This window comes from Rissa tridactyla, chromosome 3, assembly GCF_028500815.1.
Source record: "Rissa tridactyla isolate bRisTri1 chromosome 3, bRisTri1.patW.cur.20221130, whole genome shotgun sequence".
NCBI lineage: Eukaryota > Metazoa > Chordata > Aves > Charadriiformes > Laridae > Rissa > Rissa tridactyla.
Genome location: NC_071468.1, coordinates 86,470,108 through 86,490,761, shown reverse-complemented (window position 1 = coordinate 86,490,761; position 20,654 = coordinate 86,470,108). Strand labels below are relative to the sequence as shown.

Below are 20,654 nucleotides of genomic sequence, written 5' to 3'. Positions count from 1 at the left end.
GACTGGGAAAAGAAAAGAGTTGCTCTTCCGACCATAAACTCTAATTTTGTATCGTCAATTAAACAAAAACAGTGAATACAGAACTCAGAAAGTAAGTTTTACTTCTTTTTAGGTTTGAGAGTGCTCTGCTGTCCTGGCTGATCCTGTGGCAAGTCTGCCCACATTCAATATTAAAATAAGAAGTAGTGATGTACGCTGATTACTACAGCAGGTAGATTGTCCAGTCCTCATTTTAATGGTCTCTTCTTGATGTCAATAACAGATGTACTCCTGTTAGAGGGAATCAGAACTCAGTGCTCACATCTTTAGGACTTCTATCAGTACATCAGAACATCAGGGTGGAAATACGTACAGATTCTTCACTGCGCCAACTGTAGATCTGCAGGCTCTCAAAACAAACTTAGCAATGTAAATTCAACGTCTCAGATACAACACCCTCCTCTGAAACCTTATAAAAATACCAGTGCAACATAGAGCCATTTTACAAAACAATTATCTTTATAGAAAGGTATTTTAGTGGTAAATGCTGAGGTAAATAATAAAAACAGACCCAACAGAGGGCAAGACCAGTGTTATGGAGAACTCCGGATGAAATGTGGCCAAAAGCCTGTTTTATAAAAGCTAATATTTACCTACCAGTTATGATCCCTGGTAAGGTGCTTATTGCTGTAATACTTCAAAATTAGTCTTCAGTTTACAAATTGAAAAATATACGAAATTAGATCTGTATGAATGTTAGGTATTAGCTGTCACAAATTTTAAAAGGCATTGTACCAAGTTTTCTTAATTGTTTACTAACCAATTGGATTGTAGCAGGTAAATAAACTACAGCATACATTTTACCTGACACCATGCATCAAAATCACCATAAAAACTAAGTTTATCAAAGTCCAACTCCACAAGGAAAACATGAAAAAGTGCAAATTATGTACCCAGTATTTCTGTCACAGCTGTTTTTTCTTAATATGGCATGAAAAAGGTTTACAGCATATATTAAGAAAATTCTTACAAGTGTTCACCTCAATGCTTATATATACAACATTTTGCTCAAAGTGCTCACTATATGAAAAAAACTGATTGGATAAAAATATTTAAACAGTGCTTTCTGAACGTTCAGGGAAAATTCATATAATACATCAGTCCCATTTGTTTTCCTCTTCACTCAGTGCAACGAGATGCAGAAGTCACATCAGCTTCATGAAAACTTTGCTTGCCACCGTGACAGAAAAACCTCAGTTACAGTGGCATTCTTGGTGTCCCATTGGGAGTGGGTCTTTTATTTTTTTGCATGTGGCTTTGATGTTTTCGCGATCTTACTACTTTCATTCTTACTTCAAATACTTCTTGTATGGCTTTTCGAAAACAATGGAAATTGTAGTCTATTAATCCTACGGAGACAGAAATGTTTTCCATATTAATAAAGACATTTATACAAATTAGGTAATGAAAACATTGCTTATATTCTACATTTAGTGAAATACTACACTGTCTCTCGTCTCTCTGGAGGCTATAATCAGGGATTTTTCCAGGCATTTTTTAATATGCTAAGCAAAAGCACGTTTGATAAATACAAATAATTCCGTGAGCATTATAGTTTCATACTATGTCTGACATTAAATATATTTATTAGTCTTAAGAGAAAACAAATAGAAGTTCATTGGCAGATAACAAAGCCTTAACTTAATAAAGAGCTTTGGAGAAGTGCTCAGTACAAGAAAAAATAAAATCTTTCATAAAATATGGTGTCATTTTGTAAATTTCCTTTACAGAATAACTGTGATAAAAATAAGTAGCATCTAGTAATCAAAGAATATTCATTTTTTGAAAATGCATAAGCTTTGAAATGGATACTTGATAGAAATACTACCAAGTGACAGCCAGCTATATTTCATCTTACATTGTAATTGAAAAACAACATGAGAGACATGCTGTTAGTTTACATTCATACATAATAGGCAGATAATATTGTCATGTGAGTCGGCTGAATGTGATCCCACAGAAAAGCTGTAAAGCCATATTGGTAGTCAATCGGAAGGTGCTATAACTGTGCAATACAATTTTAGAATTTTGGTACTGAGCTTATGACCTCATTCAAGGTTAAAGCCATAAGCTTTCTTAACTCAAATACTGCAGTATTTTCCACTTCAACTTCCCTAACAGGAGATGATATATATTTTAAGTGGTTTAAATCCACCATGTTACACTTTTGATTTTTTTTCAGGAATTATTTTCCCTCTCCCTAGAGTTCAGACAAAATATTATGTGGAAGTCATCAGGCACCAAAAGATGATCTGCATTAACTACCAAAACTGTACAGTTAAAGAGTACAGGCTACAGCACTAAGTGTCCCAAACTATGTAGACACAACAACCTGAGAGTTGTGGACAAACCCTAATGGATGTTTATTCAACATGGTGTCTTTTCTGAAACAGTGTTTTTGGTAGGTATGTCAAAGTAACGCTTCTTATGCTTACAGGAAAAAAAAAAAGGTGACCACATCTAACATTCATTAGATAATAAAGGCGGTATGAGTATTAAAGAAAATTCAACAACTTCTATAAAATAAAAGCTAAACAGCCTGTCAAACAGCCCAGCAGACATAATGGTATGAGTACTGCATTCACAAACACACCAACTGGTGAATTACATATCACAAGATGGGGACACAAGCCCAGATGATGGCTCATTCTTACACTGCTCAGTTCTGGTCTCAGGGCATTTCACCAAGACCAATAACTCAGTGAACATCATGCCAGCGAGCAGAGCGATCGTGATCTAAGGTTTCAGTATCAACCTTGACCAGACTCAGAGAGATAACTTTATGCACTTTAACTGCAAAATATGAAAGCCACCTAGTTCCCAAACATGCAGCTTTTCAAAAACCTCCTTTCAGAGATGAGAAAAGCAAGAACATATTTCTTTCTATCAGCCAGTTTCAATAATTTTCCTTTAGTTATGGCACGCAAGCTGTTCCAAATGCGTATGCTGGCGCCAACAGGTACAACTCAATGTTAGCCAAGATAAACTGACACATTCTACTGTTGCAGATGGAAGCTTTACTGTACTGGATGTAAACTTTCATATGCTTTCATATCGGAAAGTTGTCAAATACATTTATGATTTCATCTTATTTTAATGCCAGTACAAATACCTCATGCCTTTAAACACGTTATGTAAGCTCTATCAAGCTGTACTTACCTTTAATATTTGTGGTACAGCTGAAGACTTATCAGCTAATGACAACCACTGTTATTCATTAACTCGCTAATACAAGGGAAAAGTAATGCAATACTAGAAAAGGGAAAAATACCTTTTCTCTCAAAGCTTTCTTCTCTGACAAAACAAACAAGAGCAAGGAATTTTGTCACTTCTTTTAAATAAAGGACAGTTGTATTGTTCAGTTTTATGATTGCCATTGATTCTTTGTCATAAGGAGTTCCAGTGCCATCATCTTTAAGCCTATAGGGCAATATTCAAACAAACAAACAAACAAACAAGAAAAGATAGGCCATCAGATGAGCTAACAAAAGCACTCCCACATTGGTTCTTTCAACAGATAATCTCAAACTTTATGAAATTTTTATTATAACCTTTCAGAGACTCTTCTCCAAACTACACAATACATAAACTAAGAAGACATGGAGATTAAATCATTCATCCAATCAAACACCAAACCTTAGATCTAGAGCTAGAAATCAGATTGACTGATTGCAAGTACCTGAACTGGAGCCTTATTTGTACCTCTATTAGTTGCCAACCACTTAATACAAGGTTGTCTGTTTTCTTTTAATCAATGCACTATGTTATGACTTTATCTAAACATGTGAACCAGTAGGTCTGTACTGATAACTCCAAATCTAGTAACCTTGCTTGAGCAGTGGCAGCTGACTTACAGTTTGAGCCATCATGAGACTTTCCTCATGAGATGTTGGCTTTTGCAACATCAAATCATGAAAAGAAACAGATGATGTGCCGTGATGATTACTGTATTAGTTTTATACCCTGTAATTTTACTCTCATTCCTGAATGCACACACAGATCTTATCAAATGGGTAGTTACCACCACCACCCCAGAACAATTAGTATCAATAATATATTAAGGTAGCAAGTTCCACAGATACTCCGGGAACAGAGCAGAAGAAATTAATTGTAATATCATGTCTTTATAGCTAAAAAATCCACAGCAAGCAGATTTCTGGTGATAAATGCTAAATGGTTACACAAAGACAGCGGCAGAGTGACATTTTGCGAAGAGAGAGCCCACAAGTGTTGTTGTACAGATAATAATTTCTGAACTACACAGCAGCATCTTTCTCTGTACAAAAAAGTTGCCACAGAATCAGCATCCTTTATGGTATATTTCTATAAAACACATGTTCTTGTACAGTTACTGAAGTGACCAACTCAAAAATCTGAAACATACAGCAGAATGTGCAACCGTAAGAAATTTTAGAAAGATATTCCACAATTTGTTGTTCTTCTGAAGTTCTAGTGCTTAGTGCACATCTACACTAGGATACTCCCTCGTTATCTTCTCCAAGAGTGCAAGAAGTCTACCAATGGGTAAGAATGCAAGGCTACCAAAGACTGCCAACACTCTAAGCATGCTGCGGTTTAGCCGCCAAGTCCATGCATCTTAATGCACTAATCTTTCATGTGCCCCTGCCTTTCCCAGGAACAGCTGGCATTACATTTCGCCAAGGGCCAAGCCATTTAAAACAAAACTTGGAAGAAGTACATGCTACCCCAGTTGCTAATGTAGAAGGAGAGGAAACTGAAAAAAAAAAAAACCCCAACCCACAAAGGTCATGTGGACAAAAGAGGACTAACAGAGAACTGAAGCAAGAGTGAAGCAGCTCTTTAAGGCCAGCAGAGGCCACTAGCTATTAAACATTTTAAATATGGGCCCACTTTCTTTTTTTTTTTTTTTTCCTAGATGGGAGGCATCCTTCAGTTGTATTCGTCCCTGGGGAACAAAAAAAGTTAATGTTTCCTTTTATTTTAGGTTGGTTACTTTCCACTCCTTCCTCCACATAAAATTATTAGCACAGAAAGAGGAAGGTGTTCACAAAAGAGGCTGGGCAGGGAACAGTGCTTGTCGCTGGCAGGGGATCTGCATCTGAGGCCTGCCATTCCCGCCTCCTCTCCCGTCCTGACAAATTACACATTCTCATTATTGTTTATACCCACATCATTTTAATTTTGAGGCCACTCAGATTCTAGGTACACAGTTTTATGAAAAACATCAACAATTTACTTACCCATATATACAAGAAATGTCAATCACAACATCTATCATATCACAGCAGAGCTCGTAAGTTTGCATATCCACTGGAGTACTGTCCGTTGCAATATAGATCTTACTGACTACATCAAATAAAAATGCTTTTTCAATCCCGGAATTCTATTTAAGAAAAAAAGAAAGAAAAATAAAATGGAAGCCATATCTTCAAATAAATACTGAGCTTTTTTTTCCCCCTATTTGCCTGTTATACAAAAAGCCAGGCTGAAGAAGTGGAACTTAAAACTGCAATCAACCTCATTTTGAAAGAACTGTACATACAGCACTGCCATATTTGTAGCAAACCATGATGCTCACAGACCTTCCAACAGTTTCTGTCTCTGAGCAGCCATAATGCCAAGTTACGCTCCCAAACCTCCCCTCTCTGCAAAACATCTGGAGAAATTACATTTATTTTCAGTGGCGGGGGGGGGGGGGAGGGGGGGTGTGTGTCCTCCAAGATCAAGGTTTTCGGTTGTAACAACAGATGTAAACAGAGAGCTGTAATTTAAAGTTGTTCTAGCTGGACACGTGAGAAGGTAGAAAGAAGGAAAGTAAAAAGTTGATGGACAAAGAAGGCAGTAGTGTTCAGGAACTAATTTCTCAAGGCAATTGAGAAATTGTCTCACGGGGTCTGTAGCTGTTTTACTGTCTGGTTCCTTAGAACATCTTTTAGGATCACAGGAGAAAGACCAGTATTTTGATGGTGCTCTTTCAGTTTTCATGTAGCATTGGTGGTTAAAGCCACGTTTATAATGCTAAGGCTTGCTAATGTGATGACAGCTATGTTCCTCTCATCCTGCCAAGCTGATTAAGACTCTCTCCATGCTGGAGATGTATCATATTCACAGCTCTGCGAGGCTAGCCAGGAATGCTAGCTCATACTCTTTGGGTAGATAAGTAAACTGCCATAAGCTTCTACTTCCTGGGAAAAAAAAAAAAAAAGAAAAAAAAAAGAGGAAAAAAATGTGTACTGTTTAACTGAAAACAGTAAGTCTGCTTGCTGATATCAAGGAGTTGCACCTGGGCAGCTGTCCCAGCATGAACACAAAGGGCAATTTCCCAGCATTGCTAAAGCTCAAACTATGAAATATGCTTCAGAATCCACCTATATAAAGAAGAGAAGCAACTTTCTCCCATCAAACCAAATTTTCTACATATACGGGCTTCCCTTTTTAAGATCGTTTGGGAATGCTGCCACAGCAGTTTTGTAACTACCGAAAAAAACACACTGAAAACCCCTCACTAGTTTTAATAGCTTCAGCTTCCTTTGTAGTTACAGAACTTTTCCTCCTTCTTCTTCTTCTTCTTCCCTAAGTCAACTATTTAACACACAGTTAAGAGACTAAAGTGACCCTCCCAGTTTCCAAATTTCCCAAAATAGGTAGAAAAATGTTAACCCTAGGTATGTTATTTAACAATGGCCAGCAATATTTTGGGCATTTTCTTTTTAAAGAGGCTTGGAACTTGATGATCCCTTCCAACTCTAACCATTCTATGATTCTATGAATTCTGCCACCATTGCACATGCAACTAAGGCTGGAAATACCCATCAATAATAAAAGAGTACAGAGGTGAATTTCTTGCATTTCATTACAGAAAAGACTCTGTGAGTGCCACATTTCAGTAATTCATTAATAAAAAATATTCAAAACAAAGTATACACTGTGGATACCTTAGGTACATCAGCTAAAGCACACAATGTACATGGAGAGTCTCAGAGAACTGGGTTTTTTCAGCCTGAAGAAGAGAAGGCTCGTTGCTATCTACAAATATTTAACGTAAGGGTGCACAGAAGACAGAGCCAAACTCTTCTCAGAGCTACAGTGTTGAAGGACAAGAGGCAAAAGGCACAAGCTAGAATTCTGACTTGATACAAGCAAAAAAAAAAAAAATAGCATGAGAATGGTGAAGCACTGGGAGCATGCTGACCTGAGAGGTTATAGAGTTTCCATTCTTGGATATATACAAAGCTGGACTGGACCAAGCCATGAGCAACCTGCTCTAACCAGCCTGACTCTGAGCAGGAGCCGACCTCTAAAAGATACCTTTCAGCCTACATGGATCTATGAGCCTACGTTCTTTGAGCACTAAGAACAAACACGTATGCATATTTATGTTGGTTATTCTGGCCACATGGGATAGTTCTGCAATTTTAATTTTTAAATAATAATTCTGACAGCTCTTCACATACTTCAACAGCTGCTGTCAAATAACATTAATCAGAAGATTCACCTGTAAATATCACAGAATCGTAGGGCTGGAAGGGACCTCTGGAGATCATCTAGTCCAACCCTCTGACAGAGTAGGGTCACCTAGAGCAGGTTGCATCACATACGTATATTGCCATAATTCACTGCCAAAATACTATTTGAAAATAAAAGTAATTTGAGATAAAAGAAGCTGGAACTCGAGCCCTGTAGTGTACTCATGAGAAGTCGATTATAAAATTTTGTATTATATAAAGATAGACATAGTGATAATTTCAGCTGTACAGGTAAGATGTACCTTAAATTATTAAAATGCCAGTGACAATATAATAACATTTAACAACGGTAAGTGATTTTTCCATCTCCGAACTCTGGCTGCTGCAGCCTGCCTGTACGTGCAGTTTAAAAGGTTTTCTTGAGATGTTGCCATGCCAGCAGTTATGCCTGCTGGTAAGGGCAGAACTTGGTGTCTTTAAGTTAAACCTTGCTCTTTTTCAGTTGGAACTAATACATCCTGGTAGGACCTGCTGAGAAGCTGGCATGTATTTGCTTCTGCTGAACCTTGTACGGTGACAGAAACCTTGGTGAAAGGGTAGGATGGACTGCCAGGAGTAGTAAGGACTAAATTGTACTCACATGACTTCGCATATTTCATTTGCCAGGGTTTTTAGTACAACTTTAACTGAAAAAGCAAAGGATTTGCCAGAATGTGTATGAGAAAATTGCTCAAGGAAAAAAAAAATACCAGTACAAACAATAATTACAAGCCATAAAAAAATAAGGAAACAGTGAATAAAAAATACTATTCAAAGAGACATTATATCATTAACGCTCAGTCAGGGAAAATGATAATAAGAAATCAACTGTTTCCGTTACTAGAGCAGAAGGGTTCCTTATTAGAGAAACAAAGGCCAACAGCTGCCTTATGCAACTGAATGAAATGCTGCTATTGATGTCAATGACAGCAGGGCCAGAATAAGCAATAGTCATCTCTGACACAACCCTACGGTCTGGAAAGAAGATGTTAGCATTTTGGATAGGTAAAAACCATGAGGTTGTTGAAATTCAAATCATGTTTCTGAACTATACTGGGCTTGAGAGAGTAGAAGGCAGTTTCTGTTCTTTAAATGGATTGGGCTCAATAAAACTGGTAGAATTACTCCAATTCCTAGGTTAGGTAAATGGGCCTATCTTTTTCCTTCTTGAAAGTATGAGAAGTAAGCCAAAATTTGTCCCTAAAAAAGTAATTTTTAAAAGAACTTACCAGTCACTTACAGTTAGGAATGAATTTTGGACAGTTATTTAAACAGGACTTGTGGCAAACCACAGATTTAGTGACTGAATTTTAAATACAACATTTGAATTTACAGATTATGAAATTTAAAGCATTAAATAAACAAAACTGCACTTAATTTTATTTTTACCACGATAACTCATTGTTTGTTTTTAACATCTACTTTTTAATATCCCTCAAAAAAAAAAACCAGCAACCCTAAAATTAAAATTCCTGTGTCACACAACTTGATTGCTTGGTAAGGCCACAGTAATTGAAAAAAAGACATCCTTCTATATGAAACTGATAGAGTGTTAGGTAACATTTACATGGGTTTTGAATGCCAAACCAACTGTTATCTTATGCTTTACAAGCAGTTACATTAAAGAATGTAGAAGCAGTATTATCACACTGGTGGTTCCTCAAACATACAAGCTAACGCACTGTGGCACTATAAAGTTAGGCAAAAACCTGCTGTGAACTTAAGAATGATCACAGATCTATTTTTGTAATCATCAGCTTTTCATCTCGGAAGTCTTCATGGCATAATGAAAGCAAATCCTCATGAATATTGCTGCAAAACCCAAACTAGAACACCAGTACACCCACACTTTGATATCCAGCACACTGGCTTCCTGAGGTAAAGCATGACCAAAATCCATGTCAAGATTTGTTGTCACTAAGTTGTTAAAGTAAAAAGGCAGCCGCTAACTAATTGTATGCTGGAGAATGATGTTTAGTCTTCCTGTGGTTGCAAATAGATTCATTCCGAGTCTTCTGTCTACAGATAGAAGATACTCATAAAAACAGACAGCAAGCATGCTAAGGACATAGTGATATAGCTACGCCATGCTCTAGGTCATAAACAAACTGGATTTTGCTCTATTCGGAGATAAAAGACAGTCTGAGACTGCTTCCCCTACCAAATAGGGGAAATAGGCTCTCTCTCACTTTTTTTGGACCTCCCATTCATTTGAAAGACTTGTTCTTCCTTACAAATTACATTTGATATTCTAGATATTATTGGAGCTGCCTTCTGGGTGTTCCAGACACACAAGTAACTATCATCAGTCATTCAGGAAGCAGCTCGTGCTCGATTCATCTGGTTTGGCAGAAATTCTTCACCAACTCCAAACAGTGAGGAGACCTCGTACAGAGCTCTGACTCACAATATGAGCGACTGGGGTGACTCTGGCACGAGGGCTATCATTGAGACAGCTTTCTCTTTAAGACTGTGTAGCATATTCCACATCCAATTGCTCCAGAACTGTTATCATCACTCCTCCATTACGTTCCTGTCCTAAGTGGATGATAACTGGCATGTGGTCCAGCTATTTTGGTAGAAACATATCTTTTTAACAAACCGTTCGTTACGAAATAGCATCATTTGTTGCCTAATAGTAAGAAAATGAGTTGCAGAAAAACCTTCCTGTAATCCTAGCACTCTCTTTCAGCAACACATCTAACTTTTTTCTCTCTCCATTTTCACACCCTACACTGAGAAACTGTGAAGCCTAATTTTATCTTACAGGCTGTTGAATGATACTAAATAATTTCATTACTTCAAAATCACAAAAAGGCACAAGAAAATTCCTTGCTTAGAAATTGAAGCTTGACAAATTAATGCTAGATGCAAGGTGCAAAATTAGAATACTATGAGAAAGGGTGCAGTTTCAGGAGCTACTATGACCTAACTTCACCACCACCAAAACAGGGAGTTCCTCCTTTTCACAACCTACTCACTGTGTCCCCCTCTACTCATGGCCCCATGTTCCCATCTTGTGTCAAAACAGGAGCATGTTGGACTCCCCCATGACCTGCTTTTAACTAAATTAAACAGTGCATTAGTATGTGTCATAGTGACTCCTCCATAGTGAGGGAACAGGTCAGTGTCAGAACCATTACAAAGGAGAGGAAGGGACCACACATATCGGAACAGTGGAGAAAGCAAGTACCTCCACAGTGATAATAAGCCACTAGATATATGAAGCTTTCTAACTGCCCTTGGGAGTAATTATGGAAACTGTGAAAGTTATGACGGACTCTACCTCTAAAAATTTCAAGACAAGAGAAGATTTTCTTAAGCGGGTTAAACTTCGATACAAAATAGAATTAATTCTAGGAAGCACTAGAGACAGCTCTACATAAGAGGTCAGACTAGATGACGTTCCTTTAATTCCCATTAATTTACACAAATTTTAAGTACTACTTAAACAAATGCATGCAGCGCAGACCTTTGCAACACTCAGATTAATGTATGAGCAGAAAAGGGATGGCTGCTAACCCACTTTATGCAATTCAGGAAATATGGTGAGTATCTCAGCAGCTCAGCAATACTGTTTAATAGACAGGGAGGTGAGGCCAAGCAATGCATGTGGGTGTACTTCAACTAAGTTTTGGTAATTTCTCTTGAGAGTTCACGTTGTTCATAATCTCTCAGAAGACAGAGAACAGAGTATCTGAACATGCATGCTGGACACAGCCAGATCTACAGACAAAGTATTTAACAAATACTTACTGAAATAAAGATGTTAAGCAGGTTTTCCAGTGTTGGGAGCTGTGGAATCAGTTTCTGTACCACTTTGCTAAACGCTTCAAATATAGAATGATCATATATGCTTGTCAGATAAAAGCTGGAAAAAAACGTCACCACATTTTCCTTTTAGCCACATACTGTGAACATGATGCACCTTTCATAATATGAGTGAAATGAAATATTGTCAAACAGCAAGTGCCTACACTTATGCAATTACCCCTTGTGATCAAAAATCACACGTTACAATCAAAGCCTAGGGCTTCATCTCCACAAAAAAAAACCCTAGACAGTGCAAACTAGACCTCAATGTAGAACTTCGGATGCAACTCCCACCTTGGTATTCTTATGAAAATATTTTTCAAATTGCAGGAGAGGAACATTACTGAGTATGTCTGTTGTGATCTACTTTTTGAAAGCTGCAGACCTATTTATCAATGCAACAATGCAGTCAATTTGCTAAGAGCTCAAAAGAGCTGGCATTTTCACAGAGCAGGTGTCTCTTTTTAGTGTATTTGTACTTGGCTTAAAGTGCTAAGAAAGACATGAAACTTGATGTCCTCTAGTTCCCAGTCTGCAGAAGTTCACTGTTTTTCATTATCTGCTAGAATAATCTGCTTTATCAGCAGACATAAGGCAAAGATACAACACTCGTCTTCCCAAGTGGTTCCAAGCAGGCTGCAGCAGTGAGGACTAGTGATTGGGAAGGGACTGTGAGGCAGAGAGGTTTCAAAGAATGCAAAAGTGATGTAGGTGGCATATACATTCTACTGGCTGGAGTTCTACTGGTTGCTGCCACTGTCCAAGCAACTTATTTCAAGACAGCAGCTGCAGCAAAAACTGGCAGGACTCTGGAGTATTTGTTATCTGTTTTTAAGTACATCTCCTCTCCATCTTTCCCTCCAAGACAGCAATCAGAAATAAGATATTTTGTTTGGCTCAGGTTGAATGCAATGTCTCCGATTATCTTTTTCCTTCATATATCAAAAGCTTGTTGTCTGCTACTTCAAGAGAACAGAAAATGGTAACTTGTCAAATAAGCTGCTCTCCTCTTTAGGTTTTACTGCACAGCAGCTTTTCTCACCTGAGGTGAATCTTCTCCAATCCAGCATCTGCAAGGTCATCATTTGCCCTCTGGTGAATATCTCTTTGTGTTTCAATCTTGTGATCATCAGATAAACCATCCACTTTATGGATAAAGATTTCAAAGTTGATATCCGGGTTCACTTTATAGGCTCTGGTCACAGTAAGATGCAGCCGAGCTAATGCTTCCATATAATCATCCTAATGAAGGAAAAAGAAAAGCTATAACTGTAGGAAAGTTCTTAAAAAAATATATAAAATCTTATGCTACTTACTTTTAGATAATGCTAAAGTTCAAGAAGAGCTTAATTTTTTTTATTTCTTACAAGTAGAAGCCTGAGACTACAACCAGCATGTGCACCAATCTCACACTGTCAGCACTTAGGAATCTGAGATGTTAAAGCAAATTAGTTAACTTCTGAACATACCGCAGAGAGAGATTAAAAAATAACCAAGCAGTTCTTCAAGTTTTAATGACCTTCTTTTAATGTGTGTCTGTGATGTAAGTGATGTCATTTATTTGCTTTCAAAAAATCTATGCTTTACAATCCATTTGTCTGTTGATGAAGAAAGAAAACAAAAAGATAGCTTAAACCCCCTTTTTTTACCTGAGAATCAATAACAAATATCAGTGCTCCAGTGCCTCTGAAAATCATCTCATAGTCAAACGTAGGGTCAAAAAAGTCAATTTGGCCAGGAAAATCCCATATCTGAAAGTTCACAAAGGAGCTGTTGGAAACATCCTCTCTGCATATCTTGTTGGTGCTCTCCAGAAAGAGAGTCTCATTCGGCGACATTTTGTGAAAGACAACTTTCTGAATGGAAGACTTTCCACTTCTTCTCAATCCCATGAGCAGGATTCTTGGCTTAACTTCAGTACTGAAGGGATCATTGAAATCCAAAACTGAATAAAATCACACAAGAAGAACATTAATAAACTATGGCAATATAATCAGTAACTGCCAGATAACAAGCATTTGACATAAATTTTCATGACATTTTTACTTGGATATATGTAAATGTTACCAATTTTTAAGCTTAGGGAGCAGTACTACAGGCATTTTAACTTGAATTTTTGCTCCTTAGGCTATACTATCAGAAAACCTACTTCTCATTTGTAAGACAGTTTGTGTGTGAAAAACATATTGTCACATACAGACATCCTAAAATACCTAATTTTACTCTAATTAACACTATGCCACACATACATTCTAACCCAACTTTAAAAGAATATCACCTGGAAACAAATACCCTTGTCACCCGATAGCTACATCACACTGCTGAAAGAAAGCAGTAGGTTTGTATTAGTTACATCTGTGTGATCTTCCTAAGGCAACACGAGGGCTTCCTTCCTCTTAAATAAAGACACAAATAAAAAAAAAAAAATAAATCACACATTCTAGGAGCTATAGGAAGAGGACAACTCAGCAGTCACACAGTTCCTCTATGGCGGGACTTACAACACAGTACTGAGCTCACGAGGAGTCCTTTTCTAAGGTGGTTAGGATTTCATCTGCTATCGAATAGTTTGTGTTACAATCTGTAAAAGTTTGTTATCCAAGAAATAAGATTACAACATATCCCCCGCCTATTTGCAAAACAAAGGCCTGGGAACACAGTGATTTCATTGTGTTACCCACCCCAGTTTGAAACTGGTACCACTAAACCAGAACATTTTCTAGTGATGATGCACTTTTATTAGCATAAAGGTAGTTACAGGAGTAAACTATACTGTTATACCTGTGAACACATGAGCGTACAGCTATCCACACCTGTAAGCACACCAACTTAAGTTTCAGGATCTCCAATCACAACAGCTACAACAGTCTCAATTGCTTCATTTAGTTGGCCTGTAACATTGAAATGTCCAAGCTGAAGATGGTACTGCACACAGATACAAAAAGCTTTCAAACGCCTCTGTGATATCCTGTCTGCAGCATCAAACACAAGCAATGCAAAAAACCAAGTTGTCAATGCTAAATCCACAGAGCTCACAGCACAGCCATCACGTTTAAAATACTGATCAGCCAACAGGCTAAACGCACTAGCTGTCAGGCAGACCTCCTCCCATCCACTGCAGTACAGGCTATTCAACATTATTCAGAGCACAACATAATTGCCTTTCTTTGTCTTTTTCTGCTGGGATAAATTTTGAATTGCAGAAAATCAGCACACATTTGTTCACGTGCATCCTTCCTGCATCTCCCTGCATACTTTTAAGTGATCAGCTTTACCCCTGAAGTATGAAAATCCAAAGCAAGAAACCTCATCAACAACAACTCAAACCTGTCAATTTATTATATGGCTTTGTGTGCTGAAAAATTGAAAGCTTGAAGGAATCGTTTGCCTTGGAGCATGTTTTGCACCCAGGGGTGGTGACTGCATCCATCCTCCTGTGTTCCTCAAGCCTCACTCACAACTTTCAAGAACACAAGAGCAGGATGTGCCTGCCAGGAGGGCACAGAACCTCGTTCAAGTCTGTCTGTGCCTCCTGAGCTTCAGTTACCCAGAATTAGGGCTTCTCAACTGAAGGTCTTGCGGTGTTAGCACAGAACATCCCTTGGCACCATCTACCGGCTTGTGAGTGGCTACGCCACTCAGTGTGGGACCGTGTCAACACAGTGACTGACAGGCATTGAAAACTCATTTTTGGTGGGATCCTAGCCATTTTAAATACATTTGAAAGGCCTTGACAGGTATTACCACTTACTGCGCTCTCGTGAATTATCACACATGAAACACTGCCAAGCTGCAGCAGGGCACAGCTGAAACTCCTTCAAGCAGAATAGCAACAGGTAACTCCATAAGAATCTCACCTTCCTAATGCAGCAATGGCCAACTTCTGCTGATCCACAGCAACAAATTTAGGAATTAATAAAGTGCAGTCAACACGCTGCTTTACTCTTCCTGTCAACCTGAACAGTGATAGTACCCTCCTGTGGCTGCAATAAACGTGTACCTACAATACTTCACAGCTATAGAGGAATAATAAACATCTGCTCTAGCAGGATGTACCAGTATTTTTTTGGGTACAGTCTTGTCAATAAAGCAAACCAAAGGTACAGGATTTAACAGGGTTTCCTCCACCCCATTCTCATCTTTAACGCGCAAATTTTCCACAGCTGCCAAACGTATAGTCACAATTTCATTAGTGTGCACATATCCATACATCATGCAATTTGCATTTCGGCCATCAAAAGGGAAAATAATTTATTCAAAGCTTTAGAAGAACTAGTTTGAATAAAATACTTTATAAAGGCATATAAAGGACAGTCTTCTCGTTGAGGCTTTACGGCATGTTTCAAGAGATTTAAAAAAAGAAATCCCATTTGCTCTGTACGCAACAGAACTTACAAAGTCTAATTTGCTACGGATGTGTACTTTGTGTCCCCTTCCTCTCCCCACCACAATAACACCAACTTCCCCCTGTATGTCTTATGACATATCCTCCAAATAACAGATATGACATGCTGTGGCTGATCTGTAGCTCAACACATGCCGGTTGGCTAGACCTTACACATGTGTACACCAGTTTGCCAGCTGCTGCCACGGAGAATGCACACATCTGCTTGCCTGTCCCTCTGAAGACACTTTCATTTGGTCTCTCCACTCTTCTGAATGCCAGTTTTCATCAAACTTGTATAAACTTAATAATCTTTGAGACACCCTCCATTCGAATTTGGTTAAATGTAGACAGCAGTTTCCAAAGTTCTGACCGGTGATGAGACAACCAGAAGACAGGCTACCTACCCACCTTTTCTTTAAGAAATAGGCTAAAAACTCACATGTATCTAAAAAAAAAAAATTTAAATAACTTGTGGGTTTACATAGTTTACATTATTCCAGGCTGTTAGATTTTTATGGACTATAATACTTACTAGAAAGAAATTGCTTTATATTAAAGCCATACTAAAAAAAAAAATACAGTTGCAAGTGCAGAGTTACCGATGAGAAGAATGAACACCAGCTCTTCTGCTAGTAAGACTGTTACTTAGCTTTTGAAATCCTGCCAGTTCAAAGACAGAGAAATGTAAATGAGTATCATCTAAACCTGACTAGATAGCAAGGCTGCTATGGCACTTTCCTCTGAGAGAGAGTTAAGAGATTACCTTATATGTAAAGGAATTGGACGATGCGCTGCCTGCCCACATTCCTTTGCAGAGTACATGACAACTCCTCCTTTAATTTGCCACAGAAATGCCAGTAGATGTATCACTGCAACTTCCCAGACTAGGTTACTGAGTGAGATCATAATATGCCTAAGAGAAACACTAAACTTTTCTCTATTCTGTAATGGGAAAGATAATTTTCCCTATTGAGAATAGGGAAAATTCAATCATTTTTGCAAAGAGTGAATGTTATAAAACGGCAGTTTCTAATGTCTATCAACAGTCCTTCATAGTTCAACTTTTCTAAGCAGCCATAAAGAACAGAAGTCACGCTGGTTAGAGGCCACATCCTTTGAACTATTCACAAGTCAAACTTAACAAACTCAAAAGCTCAAACTCAAACTCTCCCGAGAGAAGCACTCAATTCCTTACAAAATTTAATTGCAGTTGTGTCTTTGCTTATGGAGTGCAATTTGCGTGCGTTGCAACATGCAAAAGAGCATTAACTCCTCCTTTCTGAGGAGTTAATTGGTAACTGTACACAGTAGTCCTGACCTGTCTCACTAGGATGCACAGTACACAAACGGATATTGTAATACCTCCTTCACACTACTAGCGATATTCATTGATAACCAAAATAGTTTTTGAAGCCCATCCTGAATTCCACATCAGTTGCAATTAATTGTCAAAGCAAGTGACTGTCAGTGCTCCACAGGCATATGCAACAAGGATGCCATGTTGGAAGGTATATTTGTAGATCTCACCAATATTCAAAGATCCAAATAAAGCACTGCATTTCATCTGCTCAAGTGATGTCAAGCCAAAAGAAATTATTTGGCTGATGTTACCATCTGTAAGGTAACAAGCCTCTGAGTCTAGTTTTAAACTAATACAGCTAATTTTTTTTGACCACTGATGCAATTACATTATTTTAAAGTTTTAACTTTTTTTGTGTAAAGAAGAAATAGCAGTCCCAAACTTTCCACTCATGTACCTTCAAGCCCACTGACCTCGTAGCATTTCCAGTACTACTGTGACTGTGGTATTTGCAGCACTTTGGAGTACTGTCAAGACAAGAGCCTTACAAAACACACACAATGAACTTCTTCACTGGTAACAGATGGCCCGAGCGTAAAGAGTTAACAGAAAAAGCGTACATGCAATCAGGAAAGCTGTTCAGCTACTGTGAGTTCATAAACATTGCAGAAATGCCTGGTGGAAGGAAATTCTTGTGGCTAAAGAAAAGACTCAGAACCAGAAGACCTGGTTCCACTCTGCCACGAGTGCGGCACTCTGCAATCATATGTCTTAAAGCTACTTCCTTGGACACTCTGCCGACTGCTTCCCCACTTCTAAATACTTTTTAATTGCATATATCAAAAATATGACTAGGCTTTATGTAAACTAAGTGCCTTAAAGGTCTCTGAATATGATCCTATGCGTAGAGTAAAAAGATTAAGAAGAGGACAAGAGCCGTGGTTTCAGCATTCAGGCTGAAGACAAGAAACCAGTGTGGGCTGAGAAATGACCAATATGAAGTTTTGAAATCTCCTGTATGCCTACAAGCAGAAGTTAAGCTTTTACTTTTAAGTCTGGCTTCTTCCTTCACTTTCAACACACATGTATTGAAGCTGTTCTCCTTATATTGCCCTTTCCATTCTTTCTTTGTAGAAAAGTGGAGGCTGTGACACTGAATTTTGGACTATTTACTGTACAGGTCCAGGAAGAGTGAGGAGAAAAACTGGGAAAAGAAAAACCCCTTGCCCTGCAGCCCAGTGTTAAATACACAAAACACAGACCCAAATCCCAAGCCCCTTCATGACAGATGCTCTATGCCTCCTTTTGCGGAGACTTCAGAATGGAACAGAAAGACAGGGCCGTTAAAATGAACCCTTGTTTTAACCCTGCGTAAAAAAGGTCCCTGCATGGACTGCCTTCTCCTGCTATTCAGGATGCAAAGGTTTGTTTCTGTTAAGTACAATATTCTGGTGTCACTACGAAGAAGCAATTTAAATTAGCAGTCTAACAAAGTTCCTATTGAAAAATATCCAAATAAATTCCTCTGAGGACAGAACACGGATTACTTTTCTACAGAAAATGCTGTTAGTTTAGCACTAAAGAAATACGCTAAAATATATTCTCTTTGCATAGAAATAAAGGCAATTCTTTAGCAGTTTCAAGTAAGACTTTAATTAGTCCCAGCTACAGCTCTTACAACCTAGCATTCCCACAGACTTCAACCATGAAGGCTTATACTCAAAGCACTGACCTTCTCCCCCTCCCCAAAATTGCATTACTCAATGCGATACCTCCCATGGCAGCCTGCAGGACTGGGCCTTTAAGGAGAAGGGTTCTGCATGCTAATAATCGAAGTAGCCTTAAAACATGTGGCCTTTTATTATGCTCTTATAAAAAAGCAATGCTTTTTCTCTCCCTGAGATACTGAGAGTTTTCCAAGCTCCTTTGTGAAATATGTCTCAGAAGAATGAATTCAGGCTCTGAATGAAAGCAACAGGCTCTGAGCTGGCATTGCCTCTTTTTACTGAATGAGGCTGCTTTTTCTCGGTAAGTCTGTCCTTCCTAGCATCACCATCCACACCGACACGGGTCCGCAGCGAGTAATGTGGGTCCTCATATGCAGAGACAGACGGACAAGAGACATTTAGCGGAACCTGCCGCTGTGGGGACTGACATTCACAGCTGCAGAGCAGCCCTGGACACACAGCTGCGTGTTGCCACTGCCTTTTATAGCCTGACACCCAACCCCCCCCCCCCCGCCCCTTGGCACACTCAAGTCACATCGCCAGGTTGTGGCCACTAATAACTCGCACCCCAGACGCGGAAAATACTGAAAGGACGTTACCCACCACCACCACTCTCTCTGTACGCCTTTTGCCTCCTCCCTCTCTGCCAACCCTCCCTGCTACCTGTCAGCCCTTGCCCTCACAGCTCCCTGCTCTCTCTGGCTCCACGGTAGTGCCCAAGGAGCACCCTGTCCCCATCCCATCCCCTCCCCTCCCACGGTCACCCCCGCAGCATCCCCGCTCAGCCCAGCCTCTTACTACCCGCCCCCGGCCCCGGCGAGGCCTGCCCCCTCCCTCCAACTCCTCCGGACGCCTCGTCTCCCCCACACCGCTACCCCCGGCTCCCTTCGTGCCCTGCTCCCCCTCGCCCTGCCCCATTCCCCGGGGAGCCATGCCTCCTCCCTGACCCACATCCCCAGGCAGCCAGGCCCGACAACCCCCCCGCCCCCGCCTCCCCCGGGCAGCCAAACCTCACCTCCCCGGCGGCGGCCCCGTCCCGCCCGCCGCCGTCCCCGCCTCACCCACGTCTCCCCACACATGGCGCCGGCCCTGCCCCGCACCTCACGCCACTGCACCCGTCGCCCCACAGCCCCCTCCGAGGCCGGTACCTGTCCCCCCACCCCGGCCCTCCGTGAGCAACCCCACGGCGGCCGTCACGCCGCTCCCCGCCGCCCGCGATGGCACTCACACGCCTCATCGCCGCCGCTCTCCGCGTCCCCGTCCGAGAAGGACTCGGCCCCGTCGGCGTAGCCCGCCAAGCCCACCATCTCCTCCTCCTCTTCCTCCTCCTCCTCCCCCTCCTCCTCCTCCGGCAGCTTCCTCGGCACCTGGCTCATGCCGGCCACGTTCCCGGCGGGGCTCCGAGGAGCCCCCTCTGTCTCCGGGCGGCCTCGGAACGCGCCTGGCCGCGGGTGCGGGCGGGGGGGGTCCCAGGTGCCGCCCTGCCGCCGGTCCCCGCCGCCGCCGCTCCCCTCCCCCGCACGGCGCTCGGCAGAGCGCGCGGCGCAGGCTGCCGGCGGGGCGCGCACCGAGCGGGCGGGGGAGGCGGCGGCGGCGGCGTGACCCGCGTCACCTGACGCGGCCGGTCAGGGGCCGGCGGGGCCTCCGCCGCTCGCCCAGGCCCGGCCCACGCCGCTGGCGCTGCCCCGCTCACCGGCGGCCTCTAGGGCCTGCTGGCCGCCGCCTCCCACCCCGGGCCCTGCGGTCCCGCGGGCCTAGAGACACCCATGGGACCGGCGCACAGGCAGCCTCAGGAGGGCCAGGGCGGGCGAGCGGAGTGGCGGCGGCGGCCAGGTGGAGCATGTGGAGTACTGTGTCCAGTTCTGGGCTCTCCAGTTCAAGAAGGACAGGGAACTACTGGA

General features: G+C 40.9%; 1 protein-coding gene across 3 annotated transcripts; it reads right to left on the bottom strand.

Annotated features, from left to right (window-relative positions):
- Nucleotides 1-76: 76 nt before the first annotated feature.
- RRAGD (Ras related GTP binding D) lies at nucleotides 77-20,280 on the bottom strand. 3 transcript variants are annotated; one of them, XM_054196972.1, is made up of 8 exons: nucleotides 19,982-20,058; nucleotides 14,121-14,230; nucleotides 12,989-13,284; nucleotides 12,382-12,581; nucleotides 11,283-11,397; nucleotides 5,262-5,404; nucleotides 3,311-3,459; nucleotides 77-1,388 (listed from the first exon to the last, which is right to left on the bottom strand). In XM_054196972.1, the coding sequence occupies exons 3-8, from the start codon at nucleotides 13,229-13,231 to the stop codon at nucleotides 1,237-1,239; spliced, it is 1,002 nt and encodes a 333-aa protein (XP_054052947.1). In that variant the 5' UTR covers nucleotides 13,232-13,284; nucleotides 14,121-14,230; nucleotides 19,982-20,058; the 3' UTR covers nucleotides 77-1,236. The 3 variants fall into 3 exon arrangements, with proteins under 3 accessions (XP_054052947.1, XP_054052948.1, XP_054052946.1); XM_054196973.1 differs by lacking the exon at nucleotides 14,121-14,230 and having other exon boundaries at nucleotides 19,982-20,280; XM_054196971.1 differs by lacking the exons at nucleotides 14,121-14,230; nucleotides 19,982-20,058 and adding an exon at nucleotides 15,898-16,162.
- Between the last annotated feature and the right edge of the window lie 374 nt (nucleotides 20,281-20,654).

What these genes read in the sequence shown, in the direction of transcription:
- RRAGD (XM_054196973.1), bottom strand. Translation starts at nt 20,129, where the DNA reads ATGAGCCAGGTGCCGAGGAAGCTGCCGGAGGAGGAGGAGGGGGAGGAG. An exon ending in TTGGAGAAGATTCACCTCAG is followed by an intron (nt 11,398 to 12,381) that starts GTGAGAAAAGCT and finishes GTTTTTTTCCAG; the next exon opens with CTTTTATCTGACAAGCATAT. An exon ending in TGCTTAACATCTTTATTTCA is followed by an intron (nt 5,405 to 11,282) that starts GTAAGTATTTGT and finishes TTTCTTAAATAG; the next exon opens with AATTCCGGGATTGAAAAAGC.